At 38.3% G+C, this 21,945-nt stretch overlaps 1 protein-coding gene across 3 annotated transcripts; it reads left to right on the top strand.

Annotated features, from left to right (window-relative positions):
• The first annotated feature begins 1,558 nt into the window (after positions 1-1,558).
• On the top strand, positions 1,559-20,991 carry nxph2a (neurexophilin 2a). 3 transcript variants are annotated; one of them, XM_068330040.1, is made up of 4 exons: positions 1,559-2,037; positions 2,165-2,314; positions 17,991-18,748; positions 20,969-20,991. In XM_068330040.1, the coding sequence occupies exons 2-3, from the start codon at positions 2,270-2,272 to the stop codon at positions 18,735-18,737; spliced, it is 792 nt and encodes a 263-aa protein (XP_068186141.1). In that variant the 5' UTR covers positions 1,559-2,037; positions 2,165-2,269; the 3' UTR covers positions 18,738-18,748; positions 20,969-20,991. The 3 variants fall into 3 exon arrangements, with proteins under 3 accessions (XP_068186141.1, XP_068186140.1, XP_068186142.1); XM_068330039.1 differs by lacking the exon at positions 20,969-20,991 and having other exon boundaries at positions 17,991-20,733; XM_068330041.1 differs by lacking the exon at positions 20,969-20,991 and having other exon boundaries at positions 1,559-2,013; positions 17,991-20,733.
• The last annotated feature ends 954 nt before the right edge of the window (positions 20,992-21,945 follow it).

Below are 21,945 nucleotides of genomic sequence, written 5' to 3' on the forward strand. Positions count from 1 at the left end.
ACAAACTAAAGGAATCCTCACATTGGGAACACTGTCAATTTATTTTCTATATATCTTTTTCCATTCAACTCTCATTGGACTTCGGAACACCACTTCATTTTTATTATTTGATGTGTAATGTATTCATATAATTAACTGAGGATTTGGCATGTTTACTATAAGATAAGGTAGGTAATAAAGTCCCATAGTTCAAACTGATTATTTCTTTATGCACTGCATGTGGAGAGTTTGGAAAGCTGTGGCTAATGTAACACATAGGTGTCATGTTTATAAGTAAACAGTAGAGATTTTATATGATTAATGTAGGTCGCATACTCAATCCTGGACAGGTTGGTTTGAAAATGAGAAGTGATTATGCATCAACGTCAGATAGCATTGGACAATTAAACAGCTGTTAACCGAAAACAGACAGAAAGCAACAAAATATTGCAATCTAAGAGTAAATCTGTTGTGTGAACAGCCCCTCTGACTGTTCACCTGTTTTTATTTTGACAATTGAATAATAATGCAACTGTCTGTAGTTTGACCTGTTCAGTCAGTTATTATAGATAGTAAAGCATTAATATTTGCTCTTTTTTTAATGTAAGTATAAACCTTCAAATGAAGTCAGAATAGAGTATCAAAATAGCAAGTTATTTCACAGAATAAGAGTCCTGTAAAAACATAAAGTGAAATGCTGTGTTTTTACTCCATCTTCAGGCTAAATGTAATCATTTCTAACTACCATGAATGCATCAAAGTTGACATGGTTGTGTTATGTGTAAGGATAAACAGTCAGACACATGTCTCTAAATAGTTGCTCTGATTACAGCATGTGAGAAGAATAAAGATTTGTACTGTCAAGCACAGCTAAGAAAGAAAGCAATAATAATAATAATAATAATAATAATAATAATAATGCATATTTAATTGAAAATGAATTTATATATATATATATATATATATATATATATATATATATATATATATATATATATATATATATATATATATATACATATATGCATATACATGAACGAGTGAAAAGATAATTCCCCTACTGAATGATCAATAAAGTGAATTTAATATTTAATGATTAATCTTAACCACACGATGGCGCCAAAGACCGATGGATCCAACTTCAGCGTCGTTCACCGCAGAAAATGTTGGCACCTCTGTGGAACCATCACCAAAACGCGTGACGGGTGGCTGTGTGCACTGTGGTCAGGACTGCAATTTACAATGAAAACTCACCGTGGAGTTTTTATTTTGCGACACAAACAGATAAACTTATTTCAAAAGTAAGTGTGTGTGTGTGTGTGTGTGCGTGTGTGTGTGTGTGCGTGTGTACATTCTTCAGACCATAAAGAACGTCTTACAGAGCATCCATAGCTACGATAAGTAATGAGACTGAATGAATTATCTATACCAAAAAGAAAAAAACAGTCAACCCATTTGCTGATAGAATGAGATCATGCTTGCAAACCCATGAAGGGTTAATCACGTGCACGTTTTGCTGAACAAAACCTGGTATCAGTGACATCAAGCCACTTACTTGTCTCAGACAGTGAGAGTAAGACATCAGAAGAAGACATTTAGTCCGTCGACGCAGATGCGCGCCGACTTTGGAGTCTCCAGACGAACAGCGGAGGATTTTGCGCACAGAAACAAGTCGAGCCGATCAGCGAGCGGACTGCTTGACTGACTGACTGACTGACTGACTGACTGACTGCAGTCCTGCCTCTGGGATACGGGATCATTTTGCGGTGCTTTACCACGCATATCAGCGTCGTGTAGTGCTGCTCGGGATCAAGTGGGGGAATTATTGCGCGCGGTTCGCAACTTACAGGAGCGTCGCTTCAAGTGAGCCACTGAATTTAGTCGTTTCAGTTTAGAGCAAAAAATCCAAGCATCTCAGCTGCAAAAGGAAAATTCACTCAATATCCACAAAGACGGAGACGTTTGAGAGGATTTTACTACTCTTTCTCTAAAGTGGATTGAACACGGATGATTCCAACCATTTTAGCAAATTAAGTGAGTTATTACATTTGCAGAACGGTAAGGGAAAGTTTTTTTCCCCCCTGCTTGAGACAATATTTCAATGTGTTTTACCGTTGAAGTCCCCTCAAATTTAATATACCGGGGTTTAAGTGATTTGCACCGTATGTGTCTACTTTTCGCGCAGGTGAACAAAGCAATGCTTCAACTGCATGTGCGTCTGTCCCTCTCCAAATCTTCAAGAGAGGATTTAAGCGCAGCTCAATTTGAATAAGTCGAGAAGTCTGTGAAGATGAGAGCTCTGCAAACACTCCTGTTCCTCCTCTTCCTCCACCAGGTGAGATATGAGACCAATAAATTAAAAAGTCTTAATGTATTGATATTTATCTGTCATTAAGGCTGTTAAGTGAAAGTTTTCGTGAGTGTGTCATTTTGACTGTTTTTTTATTGATGAATTTCAAGATTTTCATTTCTATCCTTATATATAGTTGTCTTTTTATTTATGTAACCTATTTCGTGCACTTCCTGTAACTTACATTATATCCTGCCAAATGATGAACACATTACGTTTGCGCGTGGGAATGCAAACCAACTATTAAGAAAATACCAAATAATAATGATGATATTTTTATTAAAGTTCGGACGATCTCGACAAATATGATGATACATTTATTTTTTGAACCCATTGAAAAATGTTAGAATTATAAATAGCCAAGTTGATTTGGTTTATCTCTACTCAAGTGAAGTCAGTTCTAAGTATGTCCATATCCATATTTCTTTGAAGTACTGAATATTAGTTCTCATTATACTACAGAGGATTTCGATTTTAAATTCTTGTGAACACAATTCTCATTAGTTTATAATAAATGATAGGGAAGTTTCATAATTTTGAAGCAGTGCTGTCAGCATTACTTCAAAATCCTACATCATATATATATATACATACATACATAAATCATATATATATATATATATATATATATATATATATATATATATATATATATATATATATATATATATATATCGGTCGAGGCCATAATATTATATATGAATGGTCCAACCGTTCCCATGGCGTAAAATGATGAAACTGATGTGTGTGTGTATATGTTTCATCAACAGATATATCTATATCTAACTATATCTGTATTCATAAATCTATCTATCTATCTGTCTGTCTGTCTGTCTGTCTGTCTGTCTGTCTGTCTGTGTGTGTGTGTGTGTGTGTGTGTGTGTGTGTGTGTGTGTGTGTGTGTGTGTGTGTGTGTGTGTGTGTGTGTGTGTGTGTGTATATGTAAATGTATATGTATATATATATGAATGTCATCATTTTACGCCATGGGGACGTTGGACCATTCATATATAACATTCTGGCCTTGGCGTCCTGTTCATGTCTCATGTGACTCAACAAACTCGAGAATACAAGCAGCCTCGTCATTTATTCAGCTATATCACGTGGATGCTAGTGTTTAGCAGTAATTATTATTCATTTTGCTTTCAGGCGTGAACAATGTTTGACCTCTGTTTTCATCTCTCATCTTCCTTATTGTGTCTTATTGTGTGAAAATGGAGGCCAGAGCTTGAAAAAGAGAAGGCAACGAATGACACTGAAAATTAGTTTTAAAGCTTGTAAAGTTCTTTCTTGGTTATCAAACAAAGCAATTTTATAATTCAGGACGCTGATTATCTTGATCTACTTCACATAATCTTTTCGAAGTATAAATCTGTTTTCATTGCAGGAATAAGCTCTTCAAAGAAAGATCGTAAGCTTCAGGGAAATATAAAGGTCTTCTGCTTTTTTTCTTTCGGCGTCTGCTCATATACATTTGAATAAAGTGTGAGTTTTATCATGATCGTCTTCACTTTATGGAATCTTTTGGTGATCACACCTGAAAAGAAAATGCCATTTGATTGAAGTAGTTTCTTACATCTGTGCTATCCTTAAAGAGGGTTTTTTAAAGATAGCCTTGAACTGTGCAGATGCAGCAGCAAAGTGCTGTCTGCTCTGGCTGCTTTTGTAATCATCCTTGAGCTTCCAGAGGGAGAGGGGGGGGGGGGTCCCTCGAGAGGCTTTCTTTACATGCCTCAATGGTTTTCCTCCCAGCAGACCCACCACTGTCTGACTGGGGACACAGTTCCCCTTATCAATATCCCCATCCTTCCAAAGGATGAAATTGGGTAATTTACTGGCTGGTGCTCATTGAAGACTTTAAAATTGAACCAAAACTTAAAAACTTTCCCCTCCTCTTTTTTCAAAGACATTTGGTAGACAGAGATACTATATAGATCTGATATGGACAAGCCTCAAAGTAAAACACTAGTTTTCCACACAGATCATCATCTGCAGCTTGAGCAGACTATGATATTGAAGGATTGTTCTATTTTAGTTTCATGTCTTTAGTTCTATATTCTTGTGAACCGATCATCTTTTTCACAAAGTCTTCTTCTGGTTTCCTCATACAGAAAACACCCAGAACATGAATCAAATGTTAAAACTGTAACCCCAGCCCTAGCATCTGTGCCATACCCCAGGGACGTATAAAAGGGTCAAAGCCATCCAGGGAGAATCAATTCTTTCCCTTGACATCTGCTGCAGTTATCCTCTGTGCAATGACAGCAGAACAATGTAGATGAAGATAAAACATACTTGAGAGACCTTGCTCTCTGCAACCCCCCCTTTTGGTTGTCCTGCCATGCATCTATTTCACAGACTGCATGGAAGAAATTTGTGTTTTTTTCATCACTGCTTGGGAATAAGTGTGAGAAGATGCTGACAAAGGCTATCAAGCCTTTCCATCTCATTGCCAGGGTGAGACCTCTTTGGTATTATCATGTCATGACAAAGCATGTACGAGATCCACGGCAAGTGGATCAACGATAGTGTTTAAAGTATGACTGCCCCTGTTACCATAAATGCTGCCCTGGGTCGGGCACAGCAGGATAGCATGAGCATCGTGATAGAAGGGTGTGACGCATTAAGGAGACAAAGCTTAGCTGGTTACGAGGAAGCTGAAGATGTCTTGTCCTCTGGATCCGATACATGTGTGAAGCTCATCCCTGCAACTTTGATTTGCATTGATTGAAGGGCTTACAAGTCATTCCTGAAAGGATTTAGCATTAATTTCAACAGTTATGTATTCATCTATTAACATCCAGTGGCTTGATTATTTGTCTGCTTACCCAACACTGAAGGTGGAAGATTATTAGACGAGGAACGTTAGAATTTGAAACAGATTTGGCCAAGTTTTAGCTGCGAAAATTAATGTTTCATCCAATGAGATTTTTTTCTCTGCAGTGCCAGAGCAATACGTTATTTGAAGTTTCAAAAAACAGTCTCTTGCAAGGTCAACAGTTTTATCCTCATCTTCATAACAAAACACAAATTCTACATAAATTCCTTCTCTGAGGGCTCTTTAACCCTTTTCCCCTTCCTCATGCTCAATTAGGTTTGGTTTTATTATTTATTTATTGTATATTTAAAGGCAACCAACACTGAGAAGTGTAATAAAATGTACAGTGAGGGGATTAGGAGCAGCTCTTTAATCTCACGCTTCTGATAATACTGCATGGGCTGATTGATTAGTTTTTCAGGAAGCTTATGTCAGAAAAACCTAATCCGCCTTTGGATTGTGCCAGCCTTGTAAGGTTTTCCGCGCTGCCACTTTATCATGGCAGTGAATTACAGAGCTGCTGGGCTGTGATAAGGTCCTCGTCTCTTTACGGACCCCGCCATCCAGTCCCATGCACCCCACCCCCAACGCACCCAACCCTCTCTCTGGACAATAAAAAAAAAAGTGTTTATATTCTTCACAACCCTGCTCTGCCTGGTCTTCACATCAACTTCTCTCAGGATTTGCCTTTTAACAAAAAGAAGAAAAAAAATGCTGGAACTTAAGTCTTTAAAAAAAAAAAAAACTAACAGAGAAACTGGATGGTGAGCGGAAAAAATATAACAGAAAATGGCAGGAAGGCCAGCAGAAATGTATGTAAGAGTGATAGAACACGGGCTGACGGAGTGAAAGGTCCTCGCATGCATGTGATGCATTCCAGGAATCATTTTGGAGCTTATGTGGTCCTGATGTGTATCTGTTCTCATATTGGGGTCACAAACATTTCTATCCGGAGGGCTTGACTAGATAATCCCCCATAAACAACACCGTCTGTGGCATTTGCAGTCCTCAGCCCTTCTGAGGTCGTGGTTCTTCAGCCTGAATCCTTCCACTGCTGCCAGCAGATGCCACAGCTCACATCGACTGTCATGAGCACTGCAATTTTTCCAATTATTAATCATAAGTCTGTGTTTACCGTCAATAAATCTGTAATAAAGGTCCTGAAATGAAGATAGAGAAGTTCCAAATAACCAATCTGGTCTGACATGTTTGCCCTTCGCATTTATGATAATAATCTTGCTGCTGGGTGGACCATTAAAGACTGAAGTCACACAATTATGAGCAACTCATTTACTTTCCTCACACCATCTCTCTCGACGTGAAATGTCCAGATGAAGTGATATTTCTAAAGCAACTCACACCCACTGTGCAAGAAACATTATGTTTAATAAGATTTTTGTTCCCTGGTCCTGGTCCACACCTATGAATTTTTATGGGCGATGTGCTGCCTGAGGCAGTGTTCGAACTGGGGGCTCTGCTACCTCATACTGTAGCACAGCCATTACTGCTCTACAGAGTCAGAAACATCCAGCATCCTCTGATGCACAGCCTCACCGTTTAGCAGCTCTTTTACTCACTGTGTGGCTTTTTGCTGCAGCAACAAAATAAAAGGAGGATATGTGTCTAACTACATGTGTAACCCAGTGACAATAAAGGGTTAAAAATACAGTGAGATGATAAGTCACTCATTACACATTTTTGGTTAAGTCTCGCATACCGGTGGACATGATTGACAGATCACGACTTACCTGCGTGATCGGATGAGAGAAAGGAGACATGCTTGTGACAAGCAGAGATTGATGCATTATTAAAAAAAACAAACAAACCCAAACTTAAAGTTTTGCAAGCTTACTGAACAAATTGCAAGATATTTGAACAATCTAGAAGACACCTTGAGTTGGGAAGTCCCTGTGATTTGCTGCTCTCGTTTTAATGAGCAATGCTACGCAGTTTATTGTTACCAAGTTTAACAATTTTAACAAATTGGTTAGAGCAGCGGTCCCCTACCTTTTTTGCACCATGGACAGGTTTCATCAGGCAGTGTTTTTACTGACCAGTCTTCATTTGCTTGATAATCGTTAATGACGCCAGGACAGCTGCAGTCTAATAATAAATCAGCAGCAGTGGTTTTATGTAACATGCAGACATCAACAGACAATAAAAAATCTTTTTTTTAAATAAATTGATAACCAACATCTCTATAAACAAAATAATTGTAAGAAATAATTATATTAAAAACTCGATTGAAGTAACTGCACTGATGAGGTTAACTTTGAAATATAGCGACCTGCATTCAGCGTAGGAGAAATACTGATCATATCCAATGAAAGGGTGAACAAGTCAATCAAATAATAATTAAAATAATGAGAATTAGTGGTTGGGGACCGCTGATCTAGGGTTAACAGGAGACAATGACACCTGAAGTGTGTTCCGGAAGTGCGGTCTACTCCTCAGTTTGGTTTTCTTTATGGTCACTGCAGAAAATCCCGCTTCACAAAGACAGGATGTTGGAAATGGAAGCAGGGTTTTCGATACTTTTTGGGCAATCTCAGGATAATCTGCCTTGACTTTAATCCAGAACACTGGCGCGGTTGTGAGCGCTTAATTTAGGGGTAGCGGCTGGTAACCTGTCACGTGACTGAGACCTGTCAAGCGGGACAGATATATGCATTTGTCTGTGAGTCATTCCGCACAGATGAAAATAAAACATCTTTCAGACTCCAAAGTTCATAAAATGGAAGTGATATAAATCATTTATTCTTTCTGTGCATCCTGGTATCAAATGACCCACGGACTGGTACCGGTCCGCTGCCCCGGGGTCGGGGACCACTGGGTTAGAGTACATTTTAAAGTCCTGTTTGAAAAAAAAACGGGTCAGGTCTTAGGGACAGAGTGAGGACTACTTCTGGATCCAGTCTTATTGATGGCGAGCCTTCCAGCATGATTCGACCTGAACACAATGGACTCATTGAATACTCCACATGGGGTAGGGGTGGTGCCAGTCACCTGGACTGTCACCAACAATTGTAAAAGTGCACTCTATTTCACGAACAATTAAAAACAGTTAAAATTCTACGGGGAGTCGATGTGAAAGGTGATCACAAACGAAAAAGGATTTATTATTTTGAAGGGCCCAATTTTTGTTTTATTAATATGTATTTTAATAAGTAATTTTCTGTTGTTATTAATTATTTGTTTTAGTAAAAATAATCCGTTTGAAATTTATTTTGTTTGTAGACTTTCATGTATGCTTGTTACAGTTCACTCCCTCAGCTCCTTACGAGCCTGGATTAGAGGTGTATTCTCTAGGAGTGGGTTACACGTGGATGATGGGATGTGATCTCTGCAGTGACAGAGTCACTTTGGGTTTCATTAGGTCAATAAGTCAAATGCTACACATTTGACAGTTCTCCATTTATGTCGGAGCTGCAGAACTTTGTCACTTCGTAAAACTACGTCTCCAGTATCACACTTTCATATTTCCCAAACACTCTGACATATAAAGTTGTTAATTACCAGCCAGTTTGATACTGTCGAAAAGGTAATCACCATTCATGTCAGAGCTCAGGAGGATGATTGACCTTTTTAATTAAAACAGCATTGCTTTTCTGTGAAAGGGAAAGTGTGACAGCTGTAAGAACCATAAATCTTCCCTCTGATTATTCTCATTTTTGCATTTGTTCTCCTGCCTGCGGGTTTTGAGGCCGTTTTTTTCCCCCAGCTTGTCATTTCCAACCCTAACAAAGAACTGTCAGCTCCCCTCTGTCTTTGTATATTTCTTTCAAGTACCTGTCTTCAGAGCAACTCACAGAGAAAAGAAACAACGTCTTTCTCACACTTCATTCCTCTTCAAAGGGAGCCGTTAATGCGAAATCGGCCGAGGCGCAATATACTTGGAGAACAGAAACATTTGCTCTGTCAAATTTAGTGGACGTTTGTTTGAGAAAATTTTGGAATAAAACACATGTATCATGTGCTGCATGGATTTGAAGTTTGAACACACACACATAAACACACACACACACACCATGCAAAAAAACTCCTCCTGAAAAGGAAGTGGAATATCAAAAATTAGAATCCTGAAGTCGTGTTTTCAGAATACCACACCTCCACAAGAATTAACTGGAGGTTTACAACAGTGATTTCTGCTGTCGTAAAGAAGGAGCTGTTAGAAATTGGTCAAGAGAAGTATAATTACACTGAGTCCAACATGCTTTGTGGAATTATCCCCGTGAATCCCTGCTATCAGACATACAGAGGTGGGATGCAGGTGTCAGGAGCCGGCGCAGGAGTTGATGCTTTGACCATGTAAGGGGATTATGAAACTGATGATGCGTTGAAAGGTAACACCTGCCTAAAAGTGAAGTGTTTAGGGCTTTGCTGTTGTCACATGTGACAGGTGCTGAGATAACATAAGTATCCAGATTACCTGGAGGGTCTTTGGGGATTTTTGCTTACTCTTTCTGAACACCTGATTTTGCCGCTGTATTTTAAATTCCACACAATTAATGTTTCTCACTTACGTCTTTCTTTTCACCTCTCTTCACACTTGTGAACACAGGTAAACTATGTGAAATTCAGAGTGGCAATGAAAGTTTAACATTCATTAATTTTCATGCAGGGAAAACATGAAATTGCTATTCACAAGTAACAAAAATTATTAACGTTTTTTTCTTCCATTAGTAGGCACTGTGATTGAGTAAGATTTTAATATTTGTATTTTACTGCAGTATTTTCATCTTAAATGGGCAAATTTGAGCAGTTTATAGATTTAGTATTAATTCTTTGTTATTAATATGCATGGACACAACTACATTGAATTTCTTAGTAAGTAAACAAGTATTTCCACTTTTAAATAATTTACTATTTCCCTTAAAGACCGTCTGTCCCAAAACAATTTAATCACTATTCGGTAGGGACAGGACTTTCAGGTGACATTTTCAGCATCTCACAGATGCTTGCTGTTTTTGTTTTCCATCACGATAAGGATACCTCGGGACAAACGCTTTGGGACTGTGTGAATTCTCAAATAGATGCTAAGAACTCAGCAAAACAGCCACTGAGAGGTCAAATATAAAAAGTCATTATATTTATCAAAAATATAAAAATATTTTAAAAATTTGCTGCTGCCTTAGTTGCATCTGAGCTGCTTTCTTCTAACACAGAAACAGGACTGAAACGTGTTGCCTGTGAGGAGGGACATATTGACATAAGCTGTGTGCGATATTCCTTCGTACTGTTTTAAGAAGCTGTTGGTTTACTTGAGGGATGTTTTTGCATCTTTACAGGATGGCATTTTAGACACCTGGTTGGCTGGCACTGATTCAAATGTCAAATTAGATTCATGTCGACTCCGATTGTAATCATCAGAAAACAATGATGAAGTAGACTTCAGGTTAGTGGATTTATTACTTTTGGTAGAGACACTTCAACGGGAAAATGCTGAGATTCAGCCTTTGTCAGTGAGGTCAGCAGTAAATGTGACAAAATGTTCTCCTTTGATGGGGGAGCACTGAAGCATGGGTTTGCACTTGTGTGTTAACAGCTGTCACATGTGCAACAAACAGGGTTTTGTTTTGTTTTTTGTTTTTATCTGTACAGTTTAGTGTAATGCTTTGCTATGGATTCATCAAGATGAAAAACATCAATATAAATAAGAAAATAAAAAAAAGATGACACATCATTTGAGTCAATGTCATTAGCTGCAAGGAGAGGATATTACTCAAAGTAATTCATATTTTATCATTTATGCTAACCACAGCAGGGATATGTCTTGTACTCTCATTTATGCAAATCATAGGAGGTGATGAGTTCTGAGTGACACAAAGAGCGATCAGAGTATATTTAGCCCCATTTGCAAAAACAGGCTAAAAAACCTCAGACTGAGTGCTTTTCTTTGTTTTGTTGTATTGAGACTGAATTTAAAAGATGATAACATCTTGACAAAAGAAAGTGCTGTAATTAGTGGTCTTATTCCTATCGTAGGATGTGTTGTTGTATAAGCTTTGCTCACACTTGCATTTGAATGTTGCAAAGCTCATGAATCCCAGAGTCTTTGTTTATGTCTTTTCTGTGTGGTTGGATATAATTGGAGCGGGTTGATGCAGCCGTCCTGTTCTTTGGCATTTATGTTTGTCTCATCATTTCTAACAGTACCTGAACACTCATACATGTTTGTAATGCTGTAGTTGTTAACACTGACAAACACGGGAAAAGCAGACCGGGCAGACGTAGCCAAGTGCAGCAGCATGTTATTACAATTGGTACAGTCAGCGACCATAGTGGGTAGGGGGTTTTTTTCACTGTTTTTTTTTTTTTCACATCTTCTGTGAAGAAATCAAATTTGCATAATTATTATTCAGTGCTGCAAAACCAAAGTTGTGAGCAGTGTTTGCTGCTGACAGCTTGTGTGTTTTTTTTGTTTTTTTTATCACTGGGGACGCTTCCTCACCTACAAACCAGAACTTTAACTTGTCACATTTTATGTTATCATAAGTTTTAAGCATGTCTGTCAATGCTGTTATGTAGCTGTAAAGAATGATGCTGGTGTTAAAATTGTAATTAAACATAAGTGCAACTTCTCTTCGGGCTTACTGGTCGCTCTCCTTTAAGGTTATTGCGAGAAAATGTGCAGAGATACTCAGAGGATCCATTTTTACATCAGCACGACTGTTGAGTTGTGTACGCGAATTTGAATTTGCATTTTGCAAAAAGTGCATCTCACCCTTAGCAGTTGTGTTGACAAAGCTATTTTTAAGTTTTAAGTTTGCAAACTGCAGATTTCTTTACACTGTCAGAAGTTGAACAACATCTCAGCTACCCTCAGGAGAAATTCAGTTTGGTAAAAGGAGAAGGAGGTTCAAACTACTTCATGAAAAAAGTGATGAATTGACAATGTAAACATGTTATGACAGCATAACAAAACATAGCACTCTTGATTTTATTGCAAAATATACCCACCTGTTCACAGGTCGTGCATAAAATAAAGACACAAACAGAAATATACCCCACCATACTGCAAGAAGTGTTTGTGGGATTTCATTAGTCAGACAGACGGTCCAGGAGGTGATAGAGTAACATGCCAAGTTATCTAGCTAATGAGGTAACTACAGAAATTTCACAGCAAAAACTTCACAGTTCACTCACAGATAAATACTAATAATTAACACCATACATACACTAAATAAATAAATCTGAATATTAAAAATTCTGATTCAAAAAGACAAGTATTGATTTCAATTTCAGATAACCCAATAAATATATCTCCTCAGGATGTGATTAAGACATTAATCCATGCTAGGGGTGTTGCCGTGTGAACACGGAGCGCCGCCTGTTCTTCTGGACACACACTACAGTACAAAAGAAAGGTAGATATCTCATGAATTACTGTGGCATATGGTAACCTGCTTTCACAAATGTCAGGATATATTAAATCACAATCAGTGAATCACGCTGATTGTACAGCAGAAAAAAACAAAAAATGCAGAAAGTCATAGTTATTTAAACCCTAAATTGCTTCCATATGCAAATATAGATAAGTTTACTCAAATAAAATTCCTAGTTTAGTGACAGGTAGTTCACTACTCCCCACTGCTGCCTACTCATCATTTATAACAAGTCCTTGCTCTCAATATTCACCTCAAAGAATCCTGATAATGAATTTATCTGAAAATTCAGTATTGGATTTATAGCATCTTAAACATGAGTGTTATCATATTAGAGGCTTTGCTCTGTCATTGTCACAGAAGTCAGGTTCTAATGGCCTAAAGAGCCATACTGAAGGAGAGGAGACAGGTTACATGCACACACACACACGCACGCACGCACACACACACACACACACACACTAACTAGCTTCTGTGATTGGTAAGGTGCCCCTGGTGTGGATTTGCTGTTGCGATCCACCACAGCATTGAAGCACCTGCCATGTGTTTCCCTGGACGGACTCTGATTAAAGTGATGGCTCTGGAGCGTGAGGCTGTTCCGGCGATCAGGCCCCCAATCTATTCTTCAGCAGCGTGTAGACTCTCGGTCTGTGCTGCTTAAGCGCCTCCGGGGTCTTCTCCCCTGGAACCGGTTCTGGGTTTGAATCATTACAAATTATATGCCCTGCAGCATCAGGAGGAAGATGGCTGGGGAAGGACGTGAGGCAGGGGATTTCGGGCTGAGAATGGTTTTAATGTGAGTGAAGTCACTCATCATGTTGGATGCTTGAATGCAAGGGGCTGCAGTCAATCTAGCTAGCTCTGCAGACTAACCATTTGAGCAGCTCTAATATGGCAGGTGTTGCAATAATGCTGGGAGAATATTATGGTAGGCTGTGGTGAAGCAGATGTAATTTGCGTGGAATGTCCAGATTTTTACTACGCAGAAGTGCATCAAATTAATGAAGCTTCAGACATGGAAAATTAGCAGAGAAATGAATTGCACCACCAAAGCGAGGTCAATTTGCACGGATAAATCCATGAAGAACAGTGGAGTGCATCATTGGAACAGCTCTGTTTGCACCGATGAGCAGGTTAATTGCCCATTTTGTTTATTGTGAGAAAAATGCCTGAAACCATTTTACCCCAGACACATATCCAAACCTTATGTACTGTAAAGAAATAAATGGAGAACTCAAAAACAGATTATTTTAACTCCATGGTAAAAAATAAAATTATATATATATATATATATATATATATATATATATATATATATATATATATATATATATATATATATATATATATATATATATATATATATATATATATAATGAAGATGCAGTACAGGCTATCACACTGAAAAGTCCATCTGAGATATTAATGGCGGCCACGTTGTCAGATCGGGCACTTTGAGAGCCATCCGATCGTTGCCATCAAAACAGTGCCGTAGCCTCGCCTGCGGCCCAGAACCCATCACAGTCCAGCACAATGTTGCCGGCTGCCCGCTGAAAATGCATTTTAACAGCATCGCTTCAGATGATCCAGAAGCCAGATGTCACTGGCTTCTTAATAACTTTCTAGAGGCTAGTTCTAGTCACTCTGGCAATTACCTTTATGTCAGGCCTCTAAAAGATATGTCTACCCACGGGACAAGCAGACAGCCAACGCCGTAATGCTCATTGCCGATGAACATCAAGGCTGATTCATCCTGAACACGTGTGGTTCCCTGCTGCACGGCCCATTGTCTGTATTTAAGTTCCACCATTGTTAGTGTTACTAGTACACCGAAGATGCATCATACAGTATTTGAGACACAAATGGAGCCTTTGGATCACTTCGCTAAAATCTTTTATTTTACTAAGAAGTACATAGAAAAAAATACAACTATAATTTTGAAGAGAAACATACAGTTAATGCCATTCAATGTGAATGTCATTACTTCAGCTTAGAATAAATGAAAATGTTGTTTGTAATTAGACAAAGGTGTCTTAACTTCTCTGTCTGTTCATGTCTAATTATTTTGTACGGATTTGTAAAATTTTATTGAAACAATAATTATCTCTGACAATTTCATGAGACCCTGGAGACAAAATGTCTGTACAGTAAATGTGGGCTTTTCCACATTCCCAATACCTTGATAATTACTTGATAAGTTATTTTTTAACTTTGATATTAATAGTTTGAGTCAATGTATTTTGACAAAAGTCTATTTATATTTTAGAAGCAGATGACCCACAGTTGATTCTTCTAGCAGTAGTGCTTTTTATGTAGAATTGTGTTCGAATAGAAATGTTTTATATATATATATGTGTGTGTGTGTGTGTGTGTGTGTGTGTATGTATATATATATATATATATGTGTGTGTGTGTGTGTGTGTGTGTGTGTGTGTATGTATGTGTATATATATATATATATATATATATATATATATATATATATATATATATATATATATATATATATATATATATATATATAGACACACACACATGTATCTGTTCTCTAATGTTTAAATGTCAAGACCCGTCTGTATTTGTGTTTGCAAAAAGAAGTATAACCACACAGGCAGATATCTGCAGCCTTTGCCCCTAGTCAATTTGTCTTGTGCTGTTAAAATGAGGTCTGGTGTTTTCAGCTCCATAAGTCTGCAGTTATTATCATAATAATGCCTTGTTTCAAGTTGCCTCAAACTGCCTCTAGCACGGCAGCGCCGATTAAGAAATCTTAATTAAGCTTTTGTAGATTCTCCTTCATCAGACCTTGCCTAGTTTTTTCGTCTGCAGCATCTTGTACAAAAACTTGGTCTGTTTTTAAGAGACGACACACAACTTGCCTAAATGAATGAGGTGTGTTACTGTGTGTTTTGGCATTCCATGTGCACAGGGAGACAGTAAGAGAGAAAGGAACCAAAGCCTATGTGTCAGTGCAAGCTTTCAAGTTCCCAGAGCCTCATCTCTCTCGGGGCAGTTAGGTATTAGATATTCCTCTGCTGATCCCCTTGTTGTCACAGCAATTTCTCCAGTTGCTCATCATCCTTAAACTCCTCTCTCATTTGCATTATAATCACCCAGTACAAAGCTCACCTGAGATTTTCACTGAAAGACAAAATTTTGTTTCACCTCTGAAGCCGAGCAGCACGACTCCCAGTGTGTAACAGATATAACGGCCCAGGTTTGTGTCACAACGTCTTTGTTCACAGCAGTGAAGAAATGTTCCTGTTGGGAGTCCCATGGACTTTATGAGCAGCATGGCCTGTTATAGTGATGTTGCGAGAGTCAAATATAATTAACAGCTGAGCTCACATGAGACATGACTACGTGGCACTGCCACGGCAATGCTGCCACTGGAATTGGTTGATTAAATGACAATGGATGTGATGAGCGGTGTAAAGGGGCATTACGTATAGAGGGAACAGCAGACTTAATTAAGTATTGTTAGGACTGATAAATGGGCCATAGCTGCGGTCTATGTGAGACGCATTGATCTCGCAGTATAAATCCAGATAGCCATTGCATCCTGTCTGCTACATTAAGGTGTTACTAGTGACTGTGACATTAGCGACATAGTAAAGAAAGGATTTAAGATGTTTGAGGACTTTTAACAGGAGAGGTTTATAGGAATGTAAGGGTGAGAAAATAAATTACAGCAGACAGACCCAGTTTGTTAGCTTTGTACACATATGCCTCAGTTAGGCTTACAGCAAAATTATAATTAGTCTTGAAGTAGTGCACGGCAACTCAGTGAGAATCCTAACAGCCGCTGTTTGGTGCTTTTAACATCTGCTTCTCTCAGTGATCCCTACAACCAGGCCCGGGGAAAGTCGGCACTACTAATTACTAATAAAACTAGTTAAGCTTATTGCCGAGAATTATTAAAGCGTTATCTGAAGTGGACCAGGAATCGCTCCTGAAGCTAAAAGGCTTTGAGGTATGATGGAGGGATCACAGTTCATTGCGGATTCTGGATTAGCACGTAGGCCATGCTTCACGGAGTCTGTTTTATTGTTGGGAACCATTTTCGGGTTTAAGCTCATATGCATGGGGTATCTAAAAATAGCATTAGTGATCTGAAACCAGCTCACACACTAAGTCCCAAGGATTTCTGTTGTCATGTCATTTGACAAATTGTCCTAAAATATTAGCAGTTCCATGCTAGCATGAACCCAGCTTGAGTTAATCAGTGCATTCCTAATGATATTCTTGCATTGGGTGGTGTGATCCTCATATTTTCTTGTGTATTTTATTGCTTTTTGTTAAAATTTTAAGTCACAAAAATGTTGAAATTGTTCAGACCGATTATGTGGTCCTAGGATACATCTAATACTTGGCCACAAAACATGGTCACTCTGAAATCCCAGCGCATTTTTGCATACAGCATGCGCTGAGCACTGTTGTCATCAACCACCACCAGTAGAGTGGCTAACCAGAAAACCAGAGAAGAAAAATGACAAAAACAACACGCACAGCAGTCCTCTAGTCATGCACACAGGCACTGCTAACACATTCCTTTTCGTTCAAATTGCTTGAATCGTCTCATAGCCATGGTAATAGTTTGTTTGGTTGTTGTTGATGAAGCAAATGACTCATGTGAATACGCATTAATCTGCGCGTGCCTGCTGTGTGAAGAGGTAAGATGTGTTCACATCAGAGCTAGATGCCAGTGAACTATGAAGATAATCAAATGAAATGATTTGCGCTACAAATCGAGTTTGAGTTTTGTGGCTTATCAAGCAAATGTAGGTCAAATATATCAATATGTCATCACAAGGACTTACATTTAGATAAAGATAGTACTTCACTTTTTACTATATTTCTTCGTTATATTCCCTGTTAATTAAGATTTTAATGTGTGTGTGTGTGTGTGTGTGTATCTATATTTCAAAAAAAATTTTATTAACAGGCAGTTAAATGCTCCTCATGTTCAATGTAATTAATGACTCTCCACTGTAGTGTATTGTTTTTCTTAGATTCCATTTTTATGACATATTTAGGAATCCAACTTCCTTTATTATTATGTTATGTAATTCAATTAAATATCGTACTCATCAACATCCAAGACCTATACCAGCGTGATTACAGTTACAGTGCTGCCTCATTTAGCATTTTCATTGCAGCCAACAGAGGTACAAATTGGAAATATAACATTATACATTTTGTATTATAATTATTATAATTATTATTATTATTATTATTGTTATTATTATTATTATTATTGTTATTATTATTATTATTATTATTATTTATTTTGCATGTTAAGATCAACAGCAAAGTCTACAATGTCTAAATAATAATTGTTTGGATATAGTTATGCTTAACTGCTGTGTCATATTAATCTGTAACCAAACATTGCAAAAATTATATTTCCAAAAGGTTTCATCCACTTAAATGCTTTTTTCTTTGCTTTTTTCTTAAGGTCACATGCAGGAAAGCGCATGTTGGAGCCACGGAGCTCATCGAGTGGGGCGAGAGTGATAATGAACAGAGGATTTCTCCCACAGGAGCAAGTCCACGGATCCTCAACCCCCTGCGTCTGTTTGCCAAGGGTTCCCCTGGGTTCAAGAGCAACATGAGGGAAATTACATATTTACAGAACATGGAGGACTTCTGGGACTGGTTATCTAACCAGACAGATGTTCAGGGTGCACAGGCCAGAACTAAACGCAGACCCATCGTAAAGACTGGCAAGTTCAAAAAGATGTTTGGATGGGGAGACTTTCATTCCAACATCAAGACTGTCAAACTCAACCTGCTGATCACAGGGAAGATTGTGGACCATGGGAATGGCACTTTTAGCGTTTACTTCCGCCACAATTCAACAGGTCTGGGGAATGTTTCTGTCAGCCTGGTGCCACCCTCCAAGGTGGTGGAGTTTGAGATCGCCCAGCAGTCCACACTGGAGACCAAAGACACCAAATCATTCAACTGTCGCATTGAGTATGAGAAGACAGACCGAAACAAGAAAACTGCCCTGTGCAGCTTTGACCCCTCGAAGGTGTGCTATCAGGAGCAGACACAAAGTCATGTGTCCTGGCTGTGCTCGAAACCCTTCAAAGTCATATGCATCTATATAGCCTTTTACAGTGTAGACTATAAACTGGTGCAGAAGGTATGTCCTGACTACAACTACCATAGTGACACACCCTACTCCTCCACAGGATGATCTAGCTGTTGGTATGCATCAATCATTTGTTTGTGAAGGTCAACCTCTAAGCTCCTTTGTCTGAAATACCTAAATATCCAAGACATGTGGCGTGAAATCCAGTTTACAACAGAAGGAATTTGATGCATTGTTACAAATCCTTAACATATAGTTCAGACACGTATGCAAATTTTACACTTGGAGTTAGGTGTCAAGGGAATGGGTTTTAGGGGTTGATTTGAAATTCCAAGCTAGCTACCACCGCGCCATAATAGCAGCAAATGTTTCCTGTCATCTGCTGGTATAATTAGCATGTGATCCAGATGTTTTCTTCAAGGCTAGACCATAAGCAAGCAGCCTCCCAGTTTGAAATACATATTGACTTCTGCACCAGTGGCTGCATTGATGCTAAAACTCTTAAACAATTATTTCATCTCAGCCAGTTATGGGATGAAATATGACTATAGTTTAAATCATGTAAATTACTATCAAACAAGACATTTGTGTTGCTATTCAATAGGGCATAAAACTAGTTTATTCACATTTTAGACGTCACTGTATTTTGAGTTTAAACGATCAGTTCATTGTATTTGAGATACAGCTACCATCCATTTGTACCTGTCAATAGAAACACAACCAGAGCAGTGTATAATATCTTAGATTAGTTTGCTGGATGAACATTCTTTCAAGTAGCTCTGAATAATGAATATGGCCTTACTGTCTAAGTTTTATCTCTTATAGCAAGTGGTATAAAATGAATTGAGTGATTTTTGCGCCCATGACCAAATAAATCGATCCAACGCATCTGAAAGTGAGTCGAGAACATAATCATAAATCTTTGCATGTGTAAGTACCCATCCGTATATAACCTGGCTGCTGCCTCGTGCAATACTTAAAATATGCTGGATTTCTGCTGCTCTCATCATAAGGCTAGACCAGTCTGAAATGCAACATCTGTGTTTGCAGGATGCACTTTGAGGCATCAGCCTGCAGAACTGGCTCTGCTGTGGATTAATGTGTTAGGAGAGATGGGGGTGGGTGGGAGTGGGGGGAGAGATAATTGCAGGACAGGTGGATTTAGTGAGTCTGGCAGACAATTATCAGCACTTTGTCATGGTCCCGCCACCAGCCCTGACATTACCTGTCTTTAATAGACTTAAATTAGCCAGGGAAATTTAATTTATTTAAGACCAGGAGTGGAGAAAGCAAAAGCCCCAAAAATAATTAAATAAATAAAAAGATGAAAAAAAAAAATCTGTCTGGAATTTTAATGAGAAGTGTGACTACATTTGAAAATGTCAGACATTTCCCACTTGTACAGCAGGCTTAATTTGACTGACTTTTTTGTTAAAAGTGGATAACATCCAGTCTCCTTGTAAATGGTGTAATGTGCTTTGACTTAGCGATCACTAACATGGTTTGAAAAGCTTCCGTTGTAAACCTTCAGCACATTTAATGTCATCCATCGTGTCAATCCGTCTATATCCAGGGATTTTAGGGTGAGGCGTACGCCACTGATTTATCATGTAGCAATTGTTGTGGAAGATTACTTGATCAGCTGTATCTTGTGTCTTTTTCTATCAGCTGTAAATGATCCTGTCACACTATACACATGAGATGTGTAAATAAAAAGACTAAATCCGAGAGAATCTATGTTGATATTTTAGTTCCACACCTTTGTGCAATGCTGTGTATTAACATGTAACCGGATCTAAATGTTTACTCTGAAAGTAAACAATGTCAGTTTATTCTCATTCATTTCCCAAAGAATTAGAACAAGAAGTATGCTGTTCCTTATTTTTGGTGTTAAGCAATATCATGTAGATGATGTAGATGTCACATTTATTGCTCATAGTTATGGATTGCTTTGATTTTTTTTCCCCTTTATAATCCTTGTAGATTACATTTGTTTCCTGCTTGCTTAATCTTGTTCAAAGTTTCCTCTGTCAAATATGAAATAAGGACACTACTGTGTGTATAATGTACGTAAAAATGTTTTTGGAATATTTCATTTCACCTGGGGTTCATTTTGTTTTAATGAAATTGTAAAGATCAAGCTTAGGTTTTTATGGCATTAAACCTTACTTGAACTTGGCTTGCAGCATACTGTCACACTGACCCACCCCCGGTCTGTTGATGCTCCAAGTTGTTTCGTTTTATTCCTACAAGGACTTCTCAGCAGGATAAACACACCATTTTAAGAGGTACATTTCAGTGTCGCTTTTTAATGGGCAATAAATCTGTGTCCACAGGCGTGGATGATACCAGAGGTACACCTTAGGGAGCACATCCATTTTGCTGCGGCCATCAGGGACAGGGGTCTTTTCATTCGCTTCCATTACTCTTATCTGATCAGGGTGAGGCACCTTCTCTTTAAGGATCAAGTCACACCCGGCTCTCCTGCTGCACGCATCCAAACGCTTGGCAAATTCAGAGGAATGCAAACACACATTTTACTTCATTTTATCTAATGGTAATATCATATAGAAGTGACTTGATTCTCTTTGCTCATTATCATACACAGAAATATGGCTAATCATTTAACTCCTATGTGTTATTTTATAAAACCTCATAACTTCAGTTTTAACGTGTTCAAATCCACAATAAATGAAGTGACCTTTATTTCAAGGAAACTTTTTTCATCACCAGAGGCAAGGCAGATTTTGCTGCTTTTTTGAATTGATTGGGAAACTTGAAAAGGCAGAGATGCACCTATTCATCCAAGAGTGTAACGCAACTGCAAGATGTTCCACATTTAAGTATCAGCTTTTACTTGCAAGAGCTCATTTGACATGTTCTTGGCTCTGACTCATTTTGTCAAAACACATTCAGGGAAGCAAAGGAAACCACATTCGTGAGCGAACGAGAGGCAAATCACCTTTGAGTTCATCGTAACAAACAGTACTTCCTGTAAGGCACTGAGCACCGTAGATAATCAGCAGCATCCTGTCTTTTTTTACGGTATAAGTTAGCAGCACTTTACTATAGCCTCATTTTGATGCAGACAATTGACAATAAAGTTGATTTTTTAAAACTTTCCAATATATTTACCGAAGTGCTTTCAAGTTTTGGCCTCATACCAATGCTCCATGCATCTTTAGCAAGTTCATTTTCTGCGATGCAAAAAAGGCAGAACAACCCTTCAACTGTGACAATGCTCCGCAGTCATCTGCTCTTTCAAGCATTCCAGTTAGTGGAGGAAAATGAAAGAGGAAGAGATTGCGGAGGC

This window comes from Antennarius striatus, chromosome 12, assembly GCF_040054535.1.
Source record: "Antennarius striatus isolate MH-2024 chromosome 12, ASM4005453v1, whole genome shotgun sequence".
In the NCBI taxonomy this organism is placed as follows: Eukaryota; Metazoa; Chordata; class Actinopteri; order Lophiiformes; family Antennariidae; genus Antennarius; species Antennarius striatus.

Coding starts and splice junctions, on each gene's coding strand:
- nxph2a (XM_068330040.1), top strand. CDS start 2,270: ATGAGAGCTCTGCAAACACTCCTGTTCCTCCTCTTCCTCCACCAG. Junction 2,315..17,990: donor TCCTCCTCTTCCTCCACCAG/GTGAGATATGAG, acceptor TTTTTTCTTAAG/GTCACATGCAGGAAAGCGCA.